This window comes from Dama dama, chromosome 15, assembly GCF_033118175.1.
Source record: "Dama dama isolate Ldn47 chromosome 15, ASM3311817v1, whole genome shotgun sequence".
NCBI lineage: Eukaryota > Metazoa > Chordata > Mammalia > Artiodactyla > Cervidae > Dama > Dama dama.
Genome location: NC_083695.1, coordinates 7,953,094 through 7,978,683, shown reverse-complemented (window position 1 = coordinate 7,978,683; position 25,590 = coordinate 7,953,094). Strand labels below are relative to the sequence as shown.

Genomic DNA, 25,590 nt, shown 5'->3' with positions numbered 1-25,590 from the left:
ACAAAGACTAAGTTTCATCTCTTGGCTGATAGCTTAATGTTAGGAATGGGTAATTTATTAAATGTATTATGAGGAAACAGCCCACAATCAAATGATGTGTTGTTTCAGAAGTGTGGAGCTGTTAAAAAATAAATGTATAGCTCATTTCACTAGCTAACAACCCTAAGCTTTAATGATTGAACATATATTGAAAATTAGTAATATATAAAAATATACTCTTTTCTGATTTATTAAAAGATTTATTTTGATTGGCTCTGTTTAAAAGTTTAGCTTTTAATTTTGTAGATATTAGATTTCATCTGGATTCTGCAGACTTATGCTTGTATTCATAAAGCTGCATTTAGAATGAATCCAAACTTATTTTATAACACATTTAACCTATAGAAGGGGGCTCCCGGGTGGTGCTAGTGGTAAAGACTACTGCCAACACAGGAGACTCGAGAGACACAAGTTTGATCCCTGGGTTGGGAAGATCACCTGAGTAGGAAATGGAAACCCACTCTAGTATTCTTGCCTGGAAAACTCTGTGGACAGAGGAGCTCGTGGACTGCAATCCATGGGATCACAGAGTTGGACATGACTGAGCACACACAACGTATAGAAAATATGCAGAGGTTTCTTACAGTACAAAAAGTTGAACTTTACCTCTTATGGGCAAATCAAATGATATTCATTTATTAATGCTGTATAAATCATAAATTGTGAAAAGATATTTTAATTTAAATTTAATTAAAGCCTAAGAGTCTGTGGTAAGGGGGTTTACAAATGAAAGCACTCTATATTTGTGTTCAACAGTAATGTTTACTAAATCTTCCCTTTATTCAGTGCCAATAGCTCAGTAGCCTGGAAGAGAGGAAGCTGTATTTTGGGCATTTTATCTAACCTGTGGGGCACTGGTTGGGGCCCAGGCCGCAGTGTGGTACATCTTATACACTGTGTACTGTGCTGCTCAGAAAGAGTCACGATGCTTGTTCCAAAATTTTTCTACTGACCGAAAAGGCAAAGAGCCCTAACTTCAAAAGACCTGACAAACGTGAAATAGAATGAATGTCTGTTCTATAAGACATTTCAACTGTTGCCCATGAGAGGTACCCTCTGTTACCTTCACATGTCACTGCACACAAAATGGACCCAGCTGGATGAATGAAACAGGTTCACTTGTTTTCCTGTTGCATAAAATTTAGGGGAAAACAAAACACTACTCTGGTTTTTTTAAAATGTTGCATTGCATCTAATTTCAGCCATATAGCGTCACTTCACTAAATGGTGAAGTTTGCATTTAGTTTGAAGCTTTTTCTATCCACACATGGGAAGAACCCAGAGCCTCTGGAATTGGACTGTGTCCAGTATGCCTTTTATGACTAAGTATCTGTTAAATAGAATGATAAGAGCAACAGAAATATTCAGTGAATCTATCACAGAAAGGAGCATAGGTTGTGGAATTTCAGGAGAAAATCATCTTGAAACTTTAATTTATATCAAGAGAAAATACTTGAATGTTTTTCCTAATTGCAAGAGAATATGTGCAGTTGATAGCTGTGTTCTCTTAAGCCACTGGGATCGCTTGCTAATTTTAGATTCATGATCAATAAAGGCAGATCTAAATTAATTGACTTCTGACTGAGTTACCATGGTTAAATTCATCTTAAGTTGCATAATCTTCTCAGGTTCACTCTCCTATTCCTTTTCTTTCTAATGGTTGAGGTTGAATTTAAAGTATTAAGCATCTGTGATTTCTGGAGGGGAAAAAAATAAACACTTAGCTTTTTGTGATTGGAGAGTAGAGTTGTTCCTTGGTACCAGAGTTTGGTTCATCAGCAAAAGTTTCGATCTCTGTTTTCATTTCTTCTTCCCACCTTAAACTTTGCACAGCATTGCTGTGTTCCTCTTCGGGGAATAATGATTCTGTTTATGGCATCCACATCTTCTGTGTATTAGGGTCAGTAGTGTGAAAAAAATCTCGGTGCTTTTGAAGAACTTAGGTATAACAGAATGAAGGAATGTCAGAGAATAGTACAGGAAAGAAAGGTAAGGATTCTCTTATAGGACCTATGAAAAGCCCACTGCTATCTTCCTTTCTGGCTGATGTAGAAAACAAGAATGTAGTTCTCATATTGATTTGATACACCTATTAAGTCATAAATGCAACCTGAGAATGCTCACTGGTGGATTCAGCAGCATCAGTGCCACTGAAACCATGGACTTAGGTTGGTTGCTAGTGATCTTTTCTCTCTAACCTAATTGTTTCAGGCATTACAAAACAGTTTACCATGGGGACTTTTAAATAGTCATTAGTTTTAGCATACTCATTCCTCAGACTGAACAATATGCTTGGATTATAGTAAATATCTGTTGACTGCTTCCCAGGTGGGTCAGTGATAAAGAATCTACCAGGTAATCTTGGGAAGATTACCTGAAGAAGGAAATGTCTACCCACTCTAATATTCTTGCCTGGGAAATCCTATGGACAGAGGAACTTGGTGACTATATAGTCCATGGGCTCGAAAATGAGTCGGACATGACTTAATGACTAAACAGCAACAAATATCTGTATAACCACATTATCAGCTACAGATCTTGGTACAGACAGGAATGCAGAACTTTGTGAGTTCTGTTGCTTTTTGAGTGATTTTCTTAAATAATTCCCTTTATTATATCTAGGAAATTCTAGAGGGACCACTTCATAATGAATTTACTACTTGCAAATTTGAATATTGGTAAAATTAAAAATCTACATATTTTATAATGTAGATCTGCCCTACTATTGGCATTTCAACATATTGTTGGTAAAAATATGGACATGCTAGAAATTTTAAATAGATGCTATAAAAATTCAAAGCTGGCATCATCAAATCTATTTTTGTCTTTGCTCAAATTGAAAAATACTCTATGTTCACATTTGTGAGCATGAATGTTTAGGAGAATCTTACCTTCTTGTTTTCCAGTTTGCCCATGGGACTCATAGACCAAGAAGTTCTGACACAGTCAAGAATGAGTGTAAATCATAGGTTGGCCAGGGCAAGAAATGACATTTATCCAGTATCATTTTCATGCCTCAACTTGTATCCTGCTGTTTCCTACTTAAGAAGCCAACCAAGGTCTTGTAGGAATAAATTATAGAACAGAAACAAACCAATTGATGTGTATTGTCTCTCAACAAATAATGCACAAACAATCATATTTTCTGTTTTCTTCAGTATCCTTTTTTGTTTTTATTTTATAAAATAAAGGGAATTTAATCTTTGAGGTGGGGACTGAAGTGAATATGTTCCGTGTCTAAGACTCTGTTCTTGTATAACATTAATTTAATCATCATAACAACTCTGCAAGGCAATGGCATTTGGTTTACAAGAAATCAAGGCTTATAGAGGTTAAGTAATTTGCTGATGGTAAAGTAGATCTTTGACTTCAAGTCTTTCCCTAGAGGTTTTCCCCTGACATCATTATGTTAGCAACTCTAAGAGGTATCTGTATCAAATACCATCCATCTGCATGCAAAATTTTCTGCATATCAGAAGATCCATTTTACAATAAAAATAGCATTGGTCCTAAAAAAAGCAACAGTTTTTTTTTTAATTAAAGATCTGACATATAACATGAATATGTATTCAAGATTTATTCTAGTCCAGTACTATTCATTGTCACTGCCTGTTCAAATCTTTAACTTGGTCTCTGACGATGATTTTCTCTGAGATAAAAAGACATTATCCTCCTTTAATGTGTTTCCCCACAGGTTGTATTGCCCGGACTGTCAGCTCACCAAACCAGCATCTCTTGAGAACTGATGATGTCATCAGTTGCTGTTTAGATCTAAGTGCCCCAAGCATCTCCTTCCGAATTAATGGACAACCTGTTCAAGGCATGTTTGAGAATTTCAACATTGATGGCCTCTTCTTTCCAGTTGTCAGTTTCTCTGCAGGAATCAAGTTAGTATCACTGTTTTTTGGTCTGTTTGCCTTCTCATTTCTCATTCTTTCACAGAAGACTCTGCATTGCCATCACGCTTGCTTCACTAACCTGCTCTCCTGGGCATCCGTCTACAGGGCATTTGCCCTGTAGCAAAATTTTCCTTGAAGCAACAAGCAACTTGTTCCTTGAAGGTTGGAGATAAGATTAATTCAAGAGGGGAATCTCAGGAAGCTGAGCGCTTTGTCCATATATCCAGCCATTTAGATAACTCAGTCTAATATCTCTTCCTCTATCCAGTATCCAGAAGTATTTCTAGTCCACTTAAGTTCACTTTTTTCTTTACTAAGGGTAAATACACAATGTTGGATTAAAAATGTCACTAATTTTTTCATATTTATTTTCATTAATTTTTCTTTTCATTATATTCTGGACTCCAAATCCCTTCATTTCTACAGAAATGACACATTTTTGGGTGATCAGGTCAAGATGACTCCTTTCCATATCACCCTCTACCTGTTACACTTGTAAATAACCTGCTTGTGATCAGCTGGGTCAAGGTGGTTTTCTCTAACCCTTTGCTTTTTTGCTACTACCAGACAGAAAGAGTAATTAAAATGATAATTCAGTATCAAGAAGTGTCATTTGAGTTCCCTTAAGGAATTTCACAGGGAAATTGAATGCAATAAAGTGGCTGTTTTTCATTTTTATCAGATCTCATCCAGCCCTGTAATTTTAAGTATTGATATATAGGTATTTAGATTAAATCTGTCTTTCTCTGTTGGTTATTTGGGTACCTTGAGGTATTAAATGACCAAATACTACAGACAGGTATTTCATTCACATAGGAATATGGTGCATGTGCTTTTATTATTTCTCCAGAGAGTGATATAGTTTTGCTGAGCAATTAACATAATTTAATCAGGTTTTACTTTTATGATTAGAGGCTCTTAAACTCTTAGTTACTGACTTCATGATGGTTCTTAGAGGAAAAGATATGACTTCTGACAGAGTTAATTTTATACTAAGAATTTATTCCTTGAATTTTGTTGATTAGGAAAGTTTTCTGTATGCCAGAGATGCAACTTACCCTGACATGCATCCTTTTTAGAGTACGCTTTCTGCTTGGGGGGAGACATGGAGAATTTAAATTCCTTCCTCCGCCTGGGTACGCTCCTTGTTACGAAGCTGTTCTGCCAAAAGAAAAGTTGAAAGTGGAGCACAGCCGAGAGTACAAGCAAGAAAGGAGTTACACACGGGACCTCCTGGGCCCCACAGTTTCCCTGACACAAGCTGCCTTCACACCAATCCCAGTGGACACCAGCCAGGTACCAGATCATCAGCTGTGATGGCAATGTTTGAATTGCAGCCATTCCCAAATGCAGTGGGTTTCAAACTCCTTGGATTGCAACCTATAGGAATGCATTTTACAGTAATACAATTTATATGTATAAGTGAAGCAAGTTTCATAAAATAATGCTTACCTTTACCGTGTCCGCTTACTCATTTTGAGTCTGTTCTGTTTTTTAAAAGTGTTTTTAAGTCACTAAATTGATTTTACAATGTACAATTGGGCCACAATCTAAGTCAATGCTTACTAATTTTAGAGTGTTTTTTACATAAGTAGTAGTGGAATTTTAAATTTCTTCTCCTTGTCTATATACAGTCGGCATTTTTAAGTGATTTAACTGACTTTTATCTCAGGTAGATATTGAGATCATAAACTCTAGAGTCAAAATGTCTTGGATCCAGTGCATGCTCTGAGACTTGAAAAAATTACTCATCTCATTGATTGGAATGCTAAGAGTATGTTCAATGTATAATAAAGAACATATTGGCACCATACTTTGCAAATAGGTGCCCAAGCAACGTTAGCCATTATTCATGCTCTTCTCTTTCATAGACGTGAAATTATCCTGACACTGAATTAAATATTGTTTTATTTTGAAGGTGAAGTAAGTTCAGTCCAGTTGGTTAGATAGTCATAGTTTGTTCATTAGCTTTCAAAGATCAGAGGCATTGCTTCTGAAGTCTGATACCGAATTAAGAGCAGGCCTCAGATGACTCTGTGGTTTAGTGCCGTGAAATGTATTTCCTATCTCTCCCTGACAGCTTTTTATATGATGCATAACATAAGCATGCTTTGTTCATGGCTTACATTCAGTTTGTGTTGCCATTGCTGGAACAAGGCAGGGTGTATATGGTGCCTTCAGAGTTGAGCAGTGAACATGATTGGAGGATGGAAATCAACTGGAGCAGACAGTGGGATTTCTTGGTGTCACTAGCACATTTAGGATTTCCTGAGACCTGGATAACCTCTTGTTTGGAGGGGAAGGAGGCAATGCTGGCCTGCTCCTCATGGAAACTCCACCCCATCCATGAACATTGTAGGCATTTGCCTGCTGTCTGTGTTGAGGGACTGATTGTGGGGCAATGTCTGTGCATCATGAGACATGTACAGCCAACCCCTCATCTTGAAAATCATTTAGTGTTCTTTATGAAGAGGCCATTAAACTTTCCCTTTTTAAGGGAAACATGTTCAGATTTTTCCCCCTGAGGCTTATATTTAGAAACCACTGCAAGTAGCAGAGTTAAGGGACAATATAAATTTTTGCCATCAGATATTTCTAAACTCAGCGGATTATATTTTGGACACTGAATTGCCTTCATCCTGGCCTGTGAATGCTGGCCAGGTTGGTTTAAGGAGTCTCGAGTGATTTCTCTTTTTAAATAATGCATATTCCAGTGATTATCCCATATCCATTAGGACCTTTTTTTTTTTTTTTTTTTTTTTAAATGATGGCTGTCCTCAGTAGTACTCTGTTTTCTTTCTTTCTAAATTTCGTTCCCCAACTTTACCTAATAATTATTTAGATACCTAGTTTTATAAATTTAGAATGGATTATCTGGAACCCAGTTATATGATTACATTTCAATCCACAACAAGAACAGTTAGCATTGCATTTTCTTGCACTTGTTTCTGATGTGTGTTTTCTTTTCCTCTTTTTAAAATTTTAGATTGTGTTGCCTCCCCACCTGGAGAGGATACGAGAAAAACTGGCAGAGAATATCCATGAGCTCTGGGTGATGAATAAAATTGAACTTGGCTGGCAGTATGGTCCGGTACATAATTTTGAAATTTATTCTCAGATTCTATTAATACATCTTTCTGAAAACACTTCTCACTCATCCTGCTGTATGGTGACATGAACTGATCTGATTGAGTTTTTTCGTCCTAAGTTTTATTTTGTCTGCAGTTTTTCTTTATGAGAGGGAATGACGTTAGTGGTGGGGTCATTGAAGGATGGCTTAGTTGCCTAGACAATTGAAAAGTTATTAATATTCAGGTTTAAAGTTACATTTTTAAAATCAAAGTTAACAGATACAGACAATAGGCATTGATTTCTAGGGACCTTAGGAAGAAATTTCATTGAAACTGAAAGTGAAAACTGAAAATGGAAAGAAAGAAGTTAATTTATTCTCCTCCTCTGATGTTTCTTTTAGTCCCAGTTGTATTTAGTAGTAGAAGTTCACAGGGCAGAGGTTCACAGTTGGTTTCATAAGTGGAAGAGAGGCTGAGAAATAATGATTGCATATGTTTCCAAATGATTATTGTTTAGAGAACTTAGTTTATAGTTTATCAATAAAATTTAGCTAACACCAAAACAACTTCTCATGTAATACCAGTGTGTTATACACCTTTTCTTTTTTAAGCAGGACTGTTGCAGTGCTTTCATTTTTATGATATTAATAGTCCAAATATCCCAATATTTATAACACTTATATTTGACTGAATATAGAAATGAGTGTATTCAGCACAGCCATAATTTATTGCATTAAGCTTTGAATAATGACATTTATTATTAGTGTTAGCAGTAATATCATGCTTGTTGTTGATTAGTTGCTAAGTTACGCCTGACTCTTTATGACCCCATGGACTTGTAGCCAGCCAGACTCCTTTGTCCATAGGATTTCCCAGGCAAGAATACTGGAGCGGGGTGCCATTTCCTTCTCCAGGGGATCTTCCTGACCCAGGGATCGAACTGGTGTTTCCTGCATTGAGGGCAAATTTTTCACCACTGAGCCACCAGGGAATACCATGCTACTTTATACTAATTATGGCCTTTCCTGGTGGTTCAGATGGTAAAGTGTCTGCCTACAATGCAGAAGACCTTGGTTCAATCCCTGGATCGGGAATATCTCCTGGAGAAGGAAATGGCAACCCACTCCAGTATTCTTGCCTGGAAAATCCCGTGGACAGAGGAGCCTGGTAGGCTACAGTCCATGGGGTCACAAGGAGTCGGATACGACTGAGCGACTTTACTTTCTTTCTCTTTCTTTATACTAATTCGTCTTATTTATTTAGAGCTTTGTCTTTTCACTTAAAGGTATTGGGGTAATCGTCGCAGTAGCACGCTGGGCTGTGTGTTATTATTTCAAATTAACCAGTGATGCTGCTGCCGATGATTCAAATGCCTTCCAGCTAGTTACTGTGCTGGAACTAGGATCCAGCTTCTCTGGCTTCTTGTCTAGACCTGTTTTTCACTATAAGACTTGCTGATGCATGATCAGAAAATGGGATCCTTTCATTAATTCAGGGATCGTTAGACAGTTGTCTAATCAGCAAGCACTTAAAGTACCTTATTAAGTATGTGGTTTTATGCAATATTCTTTGACTTTTAAAAATTGAGGAAGTGAATGAGTGTTAAATAAGATATTTATCATTAATTAAAGTCAGTGGGAGGTGAGATATTGTAAAAGTATTCCTAGTCACTTGGCAGAGGAATTACAGACAAATTTACCACAAGATTCAAGATAGGGAAAGATTTGAATTACAGACAAAATTCAGAGAAAGATAATTACAGGCTAGGATTTAAAAAGATCTCATACAAACAAGTAACTACCCCCCCCCTCCAAAATCATAGTAACAGGAATTGTTTAATAGGTTTACACTCAAAAAAGATGATTTCTATTGCAAGCTTCTATAGGTTCCCTAAATGATAGCATTCTATAATGAACTTCTTTATGTTTCTTCTTCTAAAAAAAGAGGAAATGTAAGGTCTCATTATTATCAATTCTTGCAATTAAATTCAGTTCATTTCAACACCATACTATTATTGCTACTAGTTTGCAGGTGCTGAAAGGGAACACAGTGCTTCTGAGCCAAACGGACTGTGGCCAGTTACCCTTTACCTGGTCTGAGACTGATGGCAGCGACTTTGGGTTTTACGTGCCTCTGGGGGGAGATTCAGCACTTAGTCTGTGGCTATGGTGCTGGCACCTGGCACCTTTCCTGGGACAGGGAATCGACCAAATACTTGCTGAAAGAATGAAGCCGTTTTTTCCGTAGGTCTCACTCTGGGCAAGCACAACCACAAATATCCTATCAGATCAGCAATTTGGGAGAGTCTCAGACTGACACGTGAAGAGGTTTCGCATTGTCCTTCCATCTCATAATCGACCTTGTGTCTTCTTTGACTGGGGCTCTCCTAAAACTCTTTTCAGATCAGTATCTTTGACCCCTGGCTTTATCATCTCTGTTATCCTAGACTTAGGTACACCTCTTACTGAGACCAATTCCATAAATGTTTGATGTGTTCCGGTGTTTCTCTGAGTTAATATTTTAGAATTCATCCATTTAAGGAGTGCAGGTCCATGTTTTATATTGTTGTTTTTTCCTGTTTGTCAGTTACCTTTTATTTTTTAATTTAGTAATTTTTAATTGAAGGAGAACTGATTTACAATATTATATTGCTTTCTGCCATACAGCAGCATGAATCGGCCATAGGGATACGTATGTCCCCTCCCTCTTGACCCTCCTTCCCGCCCCATCCCACCCTTCTAGATGGTCACAAAACACCAGTTTGAGCTCCCCGAGTCATGCAGTGAGTTCCCATTGCTGTTCTGCATGTGGGAGTATGTAGTTTCCATGCTACTGTCTCCATTCGTCCCATGCTCTCCTTCCCCCCCGCCCCGTGTCCACAGTCTGTTCTCTATGTCTCTGTCTCCATTGCTGCCCTGCAAATCGGTTCATCAGTACCGTCTTTCTAGATGCCATATATATGCATTAATATACAATATTTGTCTTTCTGACATGCTTCACTCTGTATAATAGGCTATAGATTCATTCACCTCATTGTAACTGACTCAAATGGGTTCCTTTTTATGGCTGAGTAATATTCCATTGTATAGCAACTGTGTTTTTCTTTGGAGTAATTTGAACTCTTGAATAAATTGTGGGTTTTTGCTTGTATTTTTTGCAAAGAAATTAGTTTCTTTAAATGTCTTTGGGGTGTATTTCACTGGAGCATCATGAGAGAGCTCTATTTTTTTTAATTAATTTTTTTTTATTGAAGGATAATTGCTTTACAGAATGTTGTTGTTTTCTGTCAAACCTCAACATGAATCAGCCATAGGCATACATATATCCCCACCCTTTTGAACCTCCCTCCCATCTCCCTCTCCACCCCACCCCTCTAGGTTGATACAGAGCCCCTGTTTGAGTTTCCTGAGACACAGCAAATTCCCGTTGGCTATCTGTTTCACATTTGGTAATGTCAATTTCCATCTTACTCTTTCCATACATCTCACCCTCTCCTCCCCTCTCCCCATGTCCATGAGTCTATTCTCTATGTCTGTTTCTCCATTGCTGCCCTGTAAGTAAATTCTTCAGAAACATTTTTCTAGATTCCATATATATGCGTTAGAATACAATATTTATCTTTCTCTTGCTCACTTACCTCACTCTGTATAATAGGTTCTAGGTTCATCCACCTCATCAGAACTGACTCAAATGTGTTCCTTTTTATGGCTGAGTAAATTCCATTGTGTATATGTACCACAACTTCTTTATCTATTCATCTGTCGATGGTCATCTAGGTTGCTTCCATGTTCTAGCTATTGTAAATAGTGCTGCAATGAACAATGGGATGAATGTGTCTTTTTCAATTTTGGTTTCCTCAGGGTATAGGCCTAGGAGTGGGATTGCTGGTTCATATGTGGTTTTATTCCTAGTTTTTGAAGGAATCTCCATACCGTCTTCCATAGTGGCTGTATCAATTTACATTCCCACCAACAGTACAAGAGCATTCCCTTTTCTCCACACCCTCTCCAGCATTTATTGTTTGTAGACTTTTTGTTGATGGCCATTCTGACCGGTGTGAGGTGATATCTCACTGCAGTTTTGATTTGTATTTCTCTAATAATGAGCAATGTTGAGCTTCTTTTCATGTGTTTGTTAGCCATCTGTATATCTTCCTTGGAGAAGTGTCTGTTTAGATCTTTTTCCTGCTTTTTGATTGGGAGCTCTATTTTATGGAAAAACACCAGGCAGATCCATTCAAGCCTTCATCTGTCTCCTTTGCATATTATTTGCCTAAACTTCGTGTTTGGTACTGTAGTCCTCAAATTGAAAAGACCTTGTTTTAGTGAGTTTGCCTTTTAAAAGAGCGTCTGGTTTAGCTGGGTAATAGACACACAAACGATTACAAACCAAGAACTATGATGGATAAGCTAACCGTAAGCGAGGGAGATGTACAGCCCTCCTGGTGAATTCAGGGAAGGCTCCCACGGGCTGGTAAATACTTGATCTGAGCTCTGCTGTGCCTCTGGAAGAGCAGTGAGCCTGGAGGCAGGAGAAGGTCAGGGGGGGACTCAGGTGGGAGGTAGTGAGGTTCCCAGTTGTGTACTGGCGGGAGGAGTGGAGAGAGATGACTGCAGATGTTTCGAAGAAGCTCAGGTTTGGGAAGTGTTTAAGAGAAGGAAGGAAATCTGGATAGATTTCTTGTTTTAGCTTGGGACCCGAGAGGACGATGGGGACAGTTACTCTGTGGTGTAGAGAGTAGAGGGTAAGTGGAAATTACATAGATATAGAGTAAATTGTCTCTGAACTTGGGCACATTCATTTTTACCTTTATGTTTAGCATTTAGTGTTTGGTTTTGTAACTCACGGCTTCATTTCCACACTTACACCCTTAAGTAAATAAGCTGTGTGCTCATGTGTAAGTTCTGTTCATTTGCAATGATCAAGAAAAAAAGACTATCTTATTTCTAACTTGTCAGCTCCTGAATACTTTAAAAAAATTCTTGCTTTTTTTTCCTACTTTTTTATGTGACATTTATAAAACCTGGTAATTATTCCCAGGGAGTAATTTGTTCCCTGAGAGCATATGGCTGTGATTGAGGTGTCACCGCGGCAGTAATGCTTGTGTAATTTAGGCCTCTAAGAAGACAAAAATCTAATTACTAATGCAAGGATATAGAACATCTTTCTCATTAATTCAGTCCTAAAATCTTGACTTTAGTTTATTCTGATTGCTAGCACTTTCAAGGATTAATATGAAAGGTATCTGTGGGATATTACCTTGCTTTGGTAAGGCTCTGGAGTGACTTGTTAGAGCAGAAGTAACTTACATGGGATGAAATGAACAGCTGGAAGGAACCACCACCAAGAGTTTGTATCAATCAGTCATGACGTTAATTGATGTCTCTAATCTGTGTCTAAACATGTAACAATAACAACTGAGTTATTACTACACCTTCTTACCTAGAGTTCATTTCAGTTTAAAAGCATTTGTTGCATGCCTGCCATGTGCCAGGCACATGCTCAGTGCTGAGAATACATTATCAAAGAACAAAAAAGCCCAGTCCCTGTTCCTTTGGTCTTACATTCTTGCAGTGCAGGAAGATAGATAATCCCATAAATAAGACCCTAGTCTGCTTGCCAGTGGTAACTGTTGCGGAAAAAAAACATAGCATGAGCAGCAGATTGGCAGATTAGGAAGGTGGGGAGGACAAGCCACATGGAGAAAGTAAGGCTGAAGCCAAGGCTGTAAGTTGCTGTGAGAGTGGGCGTGGAGGTTTTAGAGCAGAGATGTCCCAGACGTGAAGGCTGGGACTGACCGGGAACGGTGGCAAGGAGAAGGCATGAGGCAGCCCAGACATTGCCAGGTTTACCACTGACCTTCAGCGGTAGCCATGCCTGAGGGATGACAGAGGCCGCCTTGCTGGGATGAAGGTCACAGTTTCCCTTCTTGCTTCCCACTTCACCGTCCTCCATGCAATTGGGTAACCATCATTAGCATAGGGCCTTAGAAACTGTTATATGCTGATTTCCTGTTCTGTTTCAGGTTAGAGACGACAATAAGAGACAGCACCCGTGTCTGGTGGAGTTCTCCAAGCTGCCTGAACAGGAACGCAATTATAATTTACAGATGTCGCTTGAGACCCTGAAGTGAGTTTCTTAAATTTCTCATTTTCCTCTCTGTATTCCCTGAAGGAAACAAGGTGTTGATATTACAGTTTAATTTATTTTAGCTCCAGTTAGATTTTTTTCATAATGCATTGGTAGATTGAATCAGTATTTGTTTGTACTAGTCATTGAACATGTTACTTTATGACTTTGTGCTCTATGTGTTTCCTAAAGGGTACTCTATGGATGTTTATGGGTATTTGGGAATATAAGGATTTTGCCATTGTACTCAGTACTTCTCAGATTGTCAGTTATAAATTGTTACTGGTGTGTGACAAGATAAGTGATGATACTAAAATGAGTGTTTCAGAAATTTTATACCAGTTAAGGTATTGCATTGAGCTTTGAATAATGATAGGCATTATTAGTGTTAGTCGTAATGCCATATGCTACTTTATACTAATTAGTATATTTATTTATTTAGAGCTTTATTTTTTCACTTATAGATGCTGGGTTAAACTTCCTAATAGCACCCTGGGCTGTGTTTTATTATTTCAGATTGACCAGTGATGTCACAGCTGAGGATTCTCATGGAGTTGTCAAATGGCTTGACAGTTAGTTAGTAGCTGTGCTAGAACAGGGATCCAGTTTCTCTAGCTTCTCATCTAGAACTGTTTTTCACAGTAAGACTTGCTGATACATGATTAGAAAACGGGATCCTTTCACTAACTCAGTAATGGTTAGACAGTTGTTAAATAGCTAGTACTTATGAAGAACTTACTAAGTATATAGTTTTGTGGTTTTCTATCCTTGGACTTGAAGAACTGGATTTGTTCCAGTAGATCACTTATCCTAATACCCGCCTATGTTAGGAATGAAACAATGCTTTTCCCCCTATTTTTGTTTTGTTTCAGTTTTGTTAAGTGTAAAGAGCTATTTCTATTGAAATTATTTTACCAAAGATCTAGAACATAAACACTGTTTCAAGTTCTACGACTTCAGTCCAGGTGTATATTGGCAAAGATGATGTAGTGATTTTCATTATGACAATAAATAAATAAATTGGGCCTTGAGTTTGGGCTCTACTAGTAACTTAAAAGGGAAGGGAATATATGAATACAAATCAAGTAAATGGAGAAATCACTACAGGTAACTAATGACAAAGCTTTTCTGTAATAAGGACTGTAGAACACATCACTGTGACCCGTGTACCTCCTCTTAGCATCTCCTATCTTCCTCTGTGATCTTGATGTGAAGCTTGTACATTTATCTTGGTAATTCATGACAGCCCATTATTTATCCATCTCTTAAAACAAAGTGATTTTATTGAAAGTTCATTGCCTAAGATAATTTCATTAAATTTGTGGTACAGTCCCTGTAATTTTAACAATTGACAGCTAAGCCAGCTAGGCAGATCCTGGGTAACCTGTAATGCAGAAGTCTGCATATTCACATTTGGCTTGTGAACCTTTGACTGCTACACATGATCTAGTCTCATTCCTTTCAGTCCCTGGTGGCTGGTTTGATTAATCATAAGACTGCACATACCATGGTGCTGTTGCCTATGGTGAATGCTAATAAACCTTTTCAAGAACTCATTCTTCATATTTACATGGTGTTATGATGGACTCATTTCACTGGTTTCTTTAAAATTTAAAACAGAGCTCCTATTCTGCAAAATTCAAACTATGCCCAGTCAGTAGTTTAAAGAAAGTATAGTACCTTCTGTGTTTGTTTTATTCACTTGATTAGTTACAGGCACTAGAACAGACTGGGTAAGAACAAGGAATCTAAGACTTGCTTCTCCAGAGGAAATCTTAGTATCTCTGAACCTTAGGCTTTTTATTAATAGCATCAGTTTAAAATGAGGATCATAGTATATCTACTTAGTGAAATTGTAGTAAAGATTAAATGACACACAGCTGATAAAGCCTCTAGCACCATCATGTCTAACAGAAGAAGCACTCTATAAAGTTTAGGTGTTTTTTCTTTTTTATATATACTATAGGGGAGATTAGCAACTTTACTCACTAAATCCTGAGGTGTGCCGAGTAACAAGCGAACGATTATTTCAGAATATTCCTTATTTTGGATTTGTGGTGATTTCATGTGAATATGATTTTTTGTTGTTGCACTTATGTGATTTTTGTCATGTAAATTGTTGACAAAGATAGCTAACTTCCAGATTTGAATGGTCATCTGTACGCTGTATAGCACTGCAGAAATTCTGACATCCTCTTTCAAAGCAGCACTGTACTATCCTAGCCTAAGCTGTCTTTTTTTAAATTGAGGCATAATTGATGTACAATGTTGTATTAGTTTCAGGAGTACAGCACAGTGATTCAGTTATCTACACACACACACACACACACACACAAACACACACATATATTTAGTCTTTTTCAGATTTTTTTCGCTTATAGGTTGCTGTAAAATATTAAGTATAGTTCCCTGTGCTATACAGTAGGTCCTTATTGGTTATCTGTTTTGTATGTATTAGTGTGATACATGAATCCCAACCTCCTAATTTATCCCTCCCCCCCTTTCCCTTTTGCTAACCATAAGTTTGTTTTCCATATCTGTGGGTCTGTTTCTGTGTCATATTTTAGATTCCACATATCAGTGATATTATAAGGTAGTTGTCTTCTCTTTCTGACTTATTTCACTTAGTATGATAATCTCTAGGTCCATCTGTGGTGCTGCAAATAGCTTATTTCATCCTTTTTTTATTGCTGAGTAATTGTTCCAGTGCATGTGTATGTGATATCACACACACACACACACACACACACACACACACACACACATATATATATCTACATCTTCTCTATCCATTCATCTGTTAATGGACATTTAGGTTGCTTCCATGTCTTTAGCCTAAGCCACCTCTATGCCCCACCTGAAGCTATAAAACTATCCTGACAGTTACAGTTGAAATATTAACCTAGCTCTTCTGTTACCCATTCTGCCTTCTGTAGCCTGCTGGACTTTTTCCAAATATTTAGGTTATACCATTCTCCCTATTTGAGTTCCTTCTCATTGCTCCTGAGATAAAGGCAATACCCTAACTTGCTTAATGATCCTTCAAGGTCCTTCCCTTCTAGCCAGCATCATCTTATAGGAGGCTGCTTTTATTTTCCCTTGCTTGACATCACACTAGCCTTTGTTTTGCCTGTTTGCATGTCCCTTTCCCCTTTGTGTCCACTTTCTGTAATGCTCTCCTCCAGGCCCTATTCTTAGCCTTTCGATCTCAGGTCACTTCAGGCAGCATTTGCTGAGCGGCTTGACTCAATAAAGCCCCCTTTGATAGGCACTCAGCTCTTTTGTATCTCTCAGCATAGAATCTTTCTATGTATAATCACAGGATGGCTGCCGTACTCCGCCAGACCCATTATGTAAGTTTATTTGTTTCTTAAATTTTTTTATTCATTCATTTATTTAATTGGCTGAGTCGGGTCTTAGTAGTTGGAGCATCCACAATCTTGGTTGCCTCCTGCAGATCTTTCATTGTGGTGTGAGGGCTCTGTAGTTACAGCATAAGGGCTTACTTGCTTTGAGGCATGTGGAATCTTAGTTCCCTCATCAGGGCTCAAAGCCATGTCCCCTTGCATTGCAAGGCAGATTTTTTTTTTTTTATTAGTTGGAGGCTAATTACTTCACAACATTTCAGTGGGTTTTGTCATACATTGATATGAATCAGCCATAGATTTACACGTATTCCCCATCCCGATCCCCCCTCCCACCTCCCTCTCCACCCGATTCCTCTGGGTCTTCCCAGTGCACCAGGCCGGAGCACTTGTCTCATGCATCCCACCTGGGCTGGTGATCTGTTTCACCATAGATAGTATACATGCTGTTCTTTTGAAATATCCCACCCTCACATTCTCCCACAGAGTTCAAAAGTCTGTTCTGTACTTCTGTGTCTCTTTTTCTGTTTTGCGTATAGGGTTATCGTTACCATCTTTCTAAATTCCATATATATGTGTTAGTATGCTGTAATGTTCTTTATCTTTCTGGCTTACTTTACTCTGTATAAGGGGCTCCAGTTTCATCCATCTCATTAGGACTGGTTCAAATGAATTCTTTTTAATGGCTGAGTAATATTCCATGGCGTATATGTACCACAGCTTCCTTATCCATTCATCTGCTGATGGGCATCTAGGTTGCTTCCATGTCCTGGCTATTATAAACAGTGCTGTGATGAACATTGGGGTGCATGTGTCTCTTTCAGATCTGGTTTCCTCAGTGTGTATGGCAAGGCAGATTTTTAACCACTGGATAATCAGGGAAGTCCCAGACCTAAGTTTCTTGAGGGCAGGCATCTCACTTGATTTTAGTCACCATCATTTGAACTTTACACAGAGCTTAGTAATGCTTGTCAAATGAATGAAGCAACAAATAAGCAATAAAACTCAGTCTCTAGGCAGGCTTTTATATACCAAATGCTTATCAGAGAAACGGGGTGCCTTCTGTTCTCCCTGTGGCTTTGTGTCAGTCTGTCTCTTCTTGTCGGTGGCCTTATAGTTGAAGTAATAAAATGCCACATGAACCAATTATTGCCAGCTAATCTTATGGTCAAGACGTACTGAATGCATATGTAAGTTACTGTGGGACACAGAGGAATCGGATGGGAGCTGACCCCTGGCACGTCTTTTCCACTTCCCCTCCTCTGTTCTTGTCTGTTAACCTCTGCACAAGCTTCATGGCCCACACTGCTCTCTCCCAATCTTCTGCAGGCCAGAAAACCATTTAAAATGTGTGAATTGAACAGTGTTAAGTCAAATAAAATTGTCTTAATAAAGATTACGTAAAGACCATCTATATGTCTTCCTTGGAGAAATGTCTATTTAGGTCTTCCACCCATTTTTTTGACTGGGTTGTTTGTTTCTTTGATATTGAACTTCATGAGCTGTTTGTGCATTTTAAAGACTGATCCCTTGTTAGTTGCTTCATTTGCAAATATTTGCTCCCATTCTGAGGGTTGTCTTTTCAACTCATTTATGGTTTTCTTTGCTGTGCAAAAACTTTTAAGTTTAATGCTCTGTGGTGACCCAGATGGATCGAATGAATGGGGGTTATGTGGGAGGGAGACCCAAGAGGGAGGGAAAATATGTATACATAGAGCTGATTCAGTGTGTTGCACAGCAGAAACTAACACGGCACTGTAGAGTGACTATACCCCAATTTTTAAAAAAGATAATGTAAAGACAAAAGAGTTCTTATTCAAAGAACTTGATGTGGTTAATAGTATTAAATAGATTTCTTAAAATATTCATTGTTCTCATTCAAAAATCTCCTTGGATTAGACATAAAGTGCTTAGCTATAGTATCAGAAATACCTGTAAAACAAAACAAAATCAATACTTCGGATCTCATTGAAAGTAGAATCTTTTGTACTACAAAAGAAACCATGTAGAAAATGAAGACATAGGGTACAGAGTGGGAGAAAATATTTATAAATCATGTAAGTTTACATTCGTAGGATTTGTGGTAAATCATACGTGTGCCAATAAAGAACTTGTACACAGAATATATAGGTAACTCTTACAACTACATAATAAGAATACATACAGCCCAGTTAAAAATGGGCAAAACATTTCTGAACATATTTTAATAAAGATATGTAAATGCCTAATACACACATGAAAAGATGCTCAACATCATTAGTCATTATGAAAATGCAAATTAAATCATAATGAGATAGAGCCACACATACTAGAATGGTCATAATCAAAATGACAGATATACTCAGTATTGTTGCAAATGTAGAAAAACACTGAAATATACATGTATTACAGGAGGGTATGTAAAATGGCCCCGACACGTGGTGGTTTCTTTTTTTTTTTTGTTTTACGTGGTGGTTTTTTAAGAGGTTAAACATAAATTTATGATAGAGCCTATTGGGAGAAATATCAATAATCTCAGAAATGCAGATAACACCACCCTTATGGCAGAAAGTGAAGAGGAACTAAAGAGCCTCTTGATGAGGGTGAAAGAGGAGAGTGAAAAAGCTGGCTTAAAACTCAACATTCAAAAAACTAAGATCATGGCATCTGGTCCCATGAGTTCATGGCAAATAGATGAGGAGACAGTGGAAACAGTGACAGACTAGGGGACAACAGAGGACGAGATGGCCGGGTGGCATCACTGACCCAGTGGACCTGAGTTTGCACAAGCTCTGGGAGATGGTGAAGGACAGGGAAGTCTGGTGTGCTGTAGTCCATGGGTTCTCCAAGACTCGGACATGACTGAGTGACTGAACAACAGCAAAGCAATTCCCCTCCTACGCAGGAGAGAGACCTATGCAGGAGAGATACCTACTCAGGGGAACTACCTATGCAGGAGAGATGCCTACGCAGGAGAACTACCTACGCAGGAGAGATGCCTACACAAGAGAAATAAAAGCCTATGTTGACACAAACACTTGTACATGAATGTTCATCAAAGCGTGTTCATAGAATCATCACACATAACAGCCCCAAACTGGAAACTGCAAATTTCAGTAAACTGATGAATAAAGAAAATGTGATACATACAATGCAATACTATTGAATAATAAAAAGAAATATACTATTAATATACACTACAACATGGATAAACCTGAAAGACATTATGCTTAGTCAAAGAAGCCTGACATGAAAGATTTAATATTATTCTATCTATATGAAATATCCAGAAAAGGAAATTCTATAGAGACAGAAAACAGATTAATGATTGCTTGGAGTGGGAATGATGAATGACTGCAAACAGGCTTGGAGAATCTGATGGAGTAATGGAAGTAATTCTAAAACTGGATTGTAGTGATGGTCATTCAATGATAGTCATTACCCTTACTTAATGTATTAGGCAGGGCTGTCTATGTTCTAATCAGATTTCTTTGTAGGCCTGCACTTGGAAGTTTAGTAACCTAGATTTGAGATAAATCTCAATATTATTGTCATCCTTGATTCCCCTAAGAGCTGGTTTAATATCCTGCTTGACCCATTAATAGCCCTATATATTTGTCACCACAAGCAAGACACTGCCTTATAATTAACTTTTGTCTTAGTCCTCACCAGCCTATTAGCTTATCCCAGAACTTAGCATGGGACCTGGCACACATTGGAATTCAAAAGATACTTACTGAATAGATAAGTGAATGGAAGATGATGGCAGGGAACTTTCTGTTCCTTGGGCAGTGTTTGAACAAGCGTAACCTGTGTTTGTTTTGAGTCAATTTTCTATTTTTCTATTGCTGATCTATCTCATTTTAATTTGCACATTCTTTTTTTTCATTCTTTTTTTTTAAAATAATTTCATTTATTTATTTTTGGCGGTGCTGTGTCTTCGTTGTTGTGTGGGCTTTCTCTAATTGTGGTGTGCGGGCTTCTCATTGAGGTGGCTTCTCTTGTTGTGGAGCATGAACCCTAGGCACACAGGCTTCGGCAGTCACGGTTCCTGGACTCTAGGGCACAGGCTTAGTGGTTGTGGTGCCGTAGGTTTAGTTGCCTTGCAGCATGTAGGATCTTCCTGGATCAGGGATTAAACCCGTGTCTCCTGCATTAGCAGGCAGATTCTTTACCACTGAGCCACCAGGGAAGCCCCTTGTTTGGCACATGTTTTAACTAACTGCACAGCTTCAGTTAGTTCCTGCTCTTGCAGCTTAACAGTCAATCTCACTTTCGTTGTATATAATCTAAAATTTAACAATAACAGTATGTTTAAATGTGTGTATCTATATCTATCTCCAGATTGTCACTTTTTTAAATGTTAAGGAGGGTAAATGTAAATGGATTTTAGATACTTGACCTTTCCTTTTGGAACTGACCAGACGTTAGAAATTGTCATCCAAAAAGTTTATGCCATTGCATCTTATTCTATTGAAGTAGGTGGAACCACTCATTATCAGGAATACTAAAGGATGTTGTTCTGCCTAAGTCTGGGGACTCTTAAAGTTGAACTCTAAATGTGAATGATGATGATCTTTCTTGGGAAAATCAACAAAAGGTCATTCATTAATGGGAGTTAAAAAACAATAGGGAGTGTCTAAACAATGGAAAAATTGTTATTGGCAAATTGGAATCCCAGTGTATTATGTAAAAAGGAGATTTTTCTAGACTGGAAAGTCCAGAAAAGGATTTAAAAACATAAGGGGACTTAAGTATATCAGAAAAGTAGCATTTCAAATCAGTGGTAAAAATGAATTGTTCATCTGTACCATTTTTCTAGATTCCATATATATGCATTAATATATTTGGTTTTCTCTTTCTGACTTATGTCACTCTGTATGACAGTCCATCCTTGTCTCTGCAAATGGCACAATTTCATTCCTTTTTTATGGCTGAGTAATTTCCCTGTATGTATCGTATCTTCTTTATCCCTTCCTCTGTTGATGGACCTTTAGGTTGCTTTGATGTCCTGGCTATTGTAAATAGTGCTACAGTGAACTTTGGGGTGCATGTATCTTTTGGAATTAAGGTTTTCTCTGGGTATATGCTTAGGAGTGGGATTGCTGGGTCATATGGAAGTTGTATTTTACTTTTTTAAAGAAACCTCCATACTATTCTCCATAGTGGCCAAAATGAGAAGGAAATCCAATAAAGAGGCGTTATGCATATACATATAGCTGATTCATTTTGCTGTATGGCAGGAGTTAACACGTAAAACAGCTATACTCCAATAAATTTTTTAAACGTATTATTCAGTAAATATTTTATGGATAACTGAGTATCCATCAGGGAAATAAAGTTAAACGCTTAATCTTAATACATATGGCCTCCCTGATGCTTGTTTAAAAAGCATAGATATTTCCTTGAAACAGTTTAACAAATGGGAAATTTCTTTCTGGTGGTGATTCAGTAGCTCAGTCGTGTTGGACTCTTGGTGACCTAATGGATTATAGCCTGCCAGGCTTCTCTGTCCATGAGATTTCCCAGGCAAGAATACTGGAGTAGGTTGCCACTTCCTTCTCCAGGAGATATTTCTGACCCAGGAATTGAACCCAGGTCTCCTGTATTGCAGGCAAATTCTTGCATTGCAGGTGGTTACTTTACTAACTGAGCTACCAGGGAAGCCCAATCTCTAAGTATTATATAAAACCCAGAAGCCATTTTTATAAAAAAACAGAAAGATTCAATCGTGTAAAAGCAAAATGAAATTGCAACAAATTGAAAACGCTACATAGAACACCATAAAGAAAGTAAAAAGACAAATCACAAACTGGAGAAAATATTTGTAACTTATATCTTGTGTACTTGAAGAGATTATAAACTGCAACAGTAAAGCCCAAATCTAACAGAAAAGTGAACAAGGAATATTTTCATAGAAGAAAGTGAAAAGTTGTTGCTGCACGATAAGACGCGGGATTCTTGGCCTCCGGAGGAGACGAGGCTGGATCGCTCTGAGCTTTTGCGTAATAAAGTTTTATTAAAGTATAAAGGAGATAGAGAAAGCTTCTGACATAGGCCTCAGAAGGGGGCAGAAAGAGTTCCCCCCTGCTAGTCTTCAGCTGGATGTTATATAGTCACTCACAGTCTGTTAATGAAAAGAAAAGAATGTCCTAAAACTCAGAATGGCACCAGGCCCCACATCCATAAATTGCATTTTGTGATAATCTTGGCACCAGATGATTCATCCCAGGCCATAAAACGATTGACTTGAATCTTGTAGAAGGGCAGATTACCATACAAATAGTTTAGTTTACATAGATTAGGGGAACAATATCCGAGTATAACATACTGGTTTGTCAAGTAGGTTCTAAGCCTTTGGCAGAACTGACTTGAAGACAGAATCTGGGATAAATGCATAGCACATTAACATAGCTTAAGGCAAACATTTCCATAAGAAAAATGTATTGGTTAACTCAAGGTTTGAGAATAGTTACCTTCAGGTGAAACCAGGTGTGGTGGCAACACAGTATTTTAAGAGAAACCTTTTAAGTTTGTATAGAGAAGGAAAAATGTCTCTAGTTTTTTTCCTCCCGAAAACATCAGACACTCGCAGCCTATTTCCTCCCTTTTCAGACCCCTGGCCTTCCTGTCTGTTACCCTCTCAAAGGGAAGTACAGATATCAGTGAAGCAGAAAAAAGATGCTCAAATGCAATTGTATTAAGAACAATGCAAATTAAAACTATAAATGAGATCTCATTAGGATATTAATGGACAACTCTGTTGGAACAGGCATGGGAAATAGGCAGTGTCATCCTTTGCTTATGGGAATAAAATGATCACCAGCTTTAAAGACATTTTGGCAATACTTGTCAAACGCTGAAATGTGTATCCCCTGTGATACAGTAATTGCGTGTCTAGGAATTTATCCTACAGATGAAGGTTACATTTCAGTTCAGTTTAATCTCTCGGTCGTGTCCAGCTCTCTGTGACCCCGTGGACTGCAGCACGCCAGGTCTCCCTGTCCATCACCACCTCCTGGAGTTTACTCAGACTCGTGTCCGTTGAGTAGGTGGTGCCGTCCAATGATCTCATCCTCTGTCGTCCCCTTCTCCTCCTGCCTTCAATCTTTCCCAGTATCAGGGTCTTTTCCAATGAGTCAGTTCTTCGCATCAGGTGGCCAAAGTATTGGAGTTTCAGCTTTGGCATCAGTCCTTCCAGTGAATATTCAGGACTGATCTCCTTTAGGATGGACTGGTTGGATCTCCTTGCAGTTCAAGGGACTCTCAAGAGTCTTCTCCAACACCACAGTTCAAAAGCATCAATTCTTTGGCACTCATTTTTCTTTATAGTCCAATTCTCACATCCATACACGACTACTGGAAACACCATAGCTTTGACTAGTTAGATGGACCTTTGTTGGCAAACTAATGTCACTACTTTTTAATATGCTGTCTAGGTTCTTCATAAGTTTTCTGCCAAGGAGCAAGCATTTTCTAATTTCATGACTGCAGTCACCATCTGGAGTGATTTTGGAGACCGAAAAATTAAAGTCTGTCACTGTTTCCATTGTTTCCCTATCTATTTGCCATGAAGTGATAGGACCAGATGCCACAATCTCAGTTTTCTGAATATTGAGTTTTAAGCCAACTTTTTCACTCTCCTCTTTCACTTTCATGAAGAGGCTCTTTAGTTCTTCTTCCCTTTCTGCCATAAGCGTGGTGTCATCTACGTATCTGAGGTTATTGATATTTCTCCAGACAATCTTGATTCCAGCTTGTGCTTCCTCCAGCCCAGCGTTTCTCATGATGTACTCTGCATATAAGTTAAATAAACAGGGTGACAATATACAGCCTTGACATACTCCTTTCCCGATTTGGAACGTCTGTTGTTCCATGTCCAGTTCTAACTTTCTTCCTGACCTGCATACAGATTTCTCAAGAGGCAGGTCAGGTGGTCTGGTATTCCCATCTCTTGAAGAATTTCCCACAGTTTGTTGTGATCCACACAATCAAAGGCTTTGGCGTAGTCAATAAAGCAGAAGTAGATGTTTTTCTGGAACTCTGTTGCTTTTACATTGATCAAATGAATGTTGGCAATTTGATCTCTGGTTCCTCTGCCTTTTCTAAATCCATCTTGAACATCTGGAAGTATACAGTTCATGTACTGTTGAAGCCTGGCTTTCAGAATTTTGACCATTACTTTACTAGCATGTGAAATGAGTATAATTGTCCAGTAGTTTGAGCATTCTTTGGCATTAACTTTCTTTGAGATTGGAATGAAAACTGACCTTTTCCAGTCCTGTGGCCACTGCTCAGTCTTCCAAATTTGTTGTCATATTGAGTGCATCACTTTCACAGCGTCATCTTTTAGGATTGGAAATAGCTCAACTGGAATTCTGTCACCTCCACTAGCTTTGTTCGTAGTGATGCTTCCTAAGGCCCATTTGACTTCGCATTCCAGGATGGCTGGCTCTAGGTGAGTGATCATACCATCATGATTGTCTGGGTCCTCAAGATCTTTTTTGTACACTTCTTCTGTGTATTCTTGCCACCTCTTCTTGCCATATCTTCTGCTTCTGTTAGGTGCATACCATATCTGTCCTTATTGTGCCCATCTTTGCATGAAATGGTCCCTTGGTATCTTTAATTTTCTTGAAGAGATCTCTAGTCTTTCCCATTCTATTGTTTCCATTTCTTTGCATTGATCACTGAGGAAGACTTTCTTCCTTCCTCTTCCTCCTTGCTCTTTTTGGAACTCTGCATTTCAAATGGGTATGTCTTTCCTTTTCTCCTTTGCCTTTTGCTTCTCTTCTTTTCTTTTCACAGCTATTTGTAAGGCCTCCTCAGACAACCATTTTGCTTTTTTGCATTTCTTTTTCTTGGGGATGTTCTTGATCCCTGTCTCCTGTACAATGTGCATGAGTCTCCTTCCATAGTTCTTCATGTACTCTGTCTATCAGATCTAATCCCTTGAATCTATTTCTCATTTCCACTGTATAATCGTAAGGGATTTGATTTAGGTCATACCTGAATGGTCTAGTGGTTTTCCTTACTTTATTCAATTTAAGTCTGAATTTTCCAATAAGGAGTTCATGATCTGAGCCACAGTCAGCTCCCATTCTTGGT

The 25,590-nt window shown here is 38.3% G+C and overlaps 1 protein-coding gene across 1 annotated transcript in view; it reads left to right on the top strand.

Annotated features, from left to right (window-relative positions):
• RYR2 (ryanodine receptor 2) overlaps positions 1 to 25,590 on the top strand; it is a 798,221-nt gene that overhangs the window by 444,856 nt on the left and 327,775 nt on the right. The window contains exons 21-24 of the mRNA XM_061161401.1: positions 3,734 to 3,926; positions 5,018 to 5,234; positions 6,925 to 7,029; positions 13,035 to 13,138. Of these exons, the coding sequence (XP_061017384.1) occupies positions 3,734 to 3,926; positions 5,018 to 5,234; positions 6,925 to 7,029; positions 13,035 to 13,138 (619 nt within the window). The remainder of the gene's footprint in view (positions 1 to 3,733; positions 3,927 to 5,017; positions 5,235 to 6,924; positions 7,030 to 13,034; positions 13,139 to 25,590) is intronic.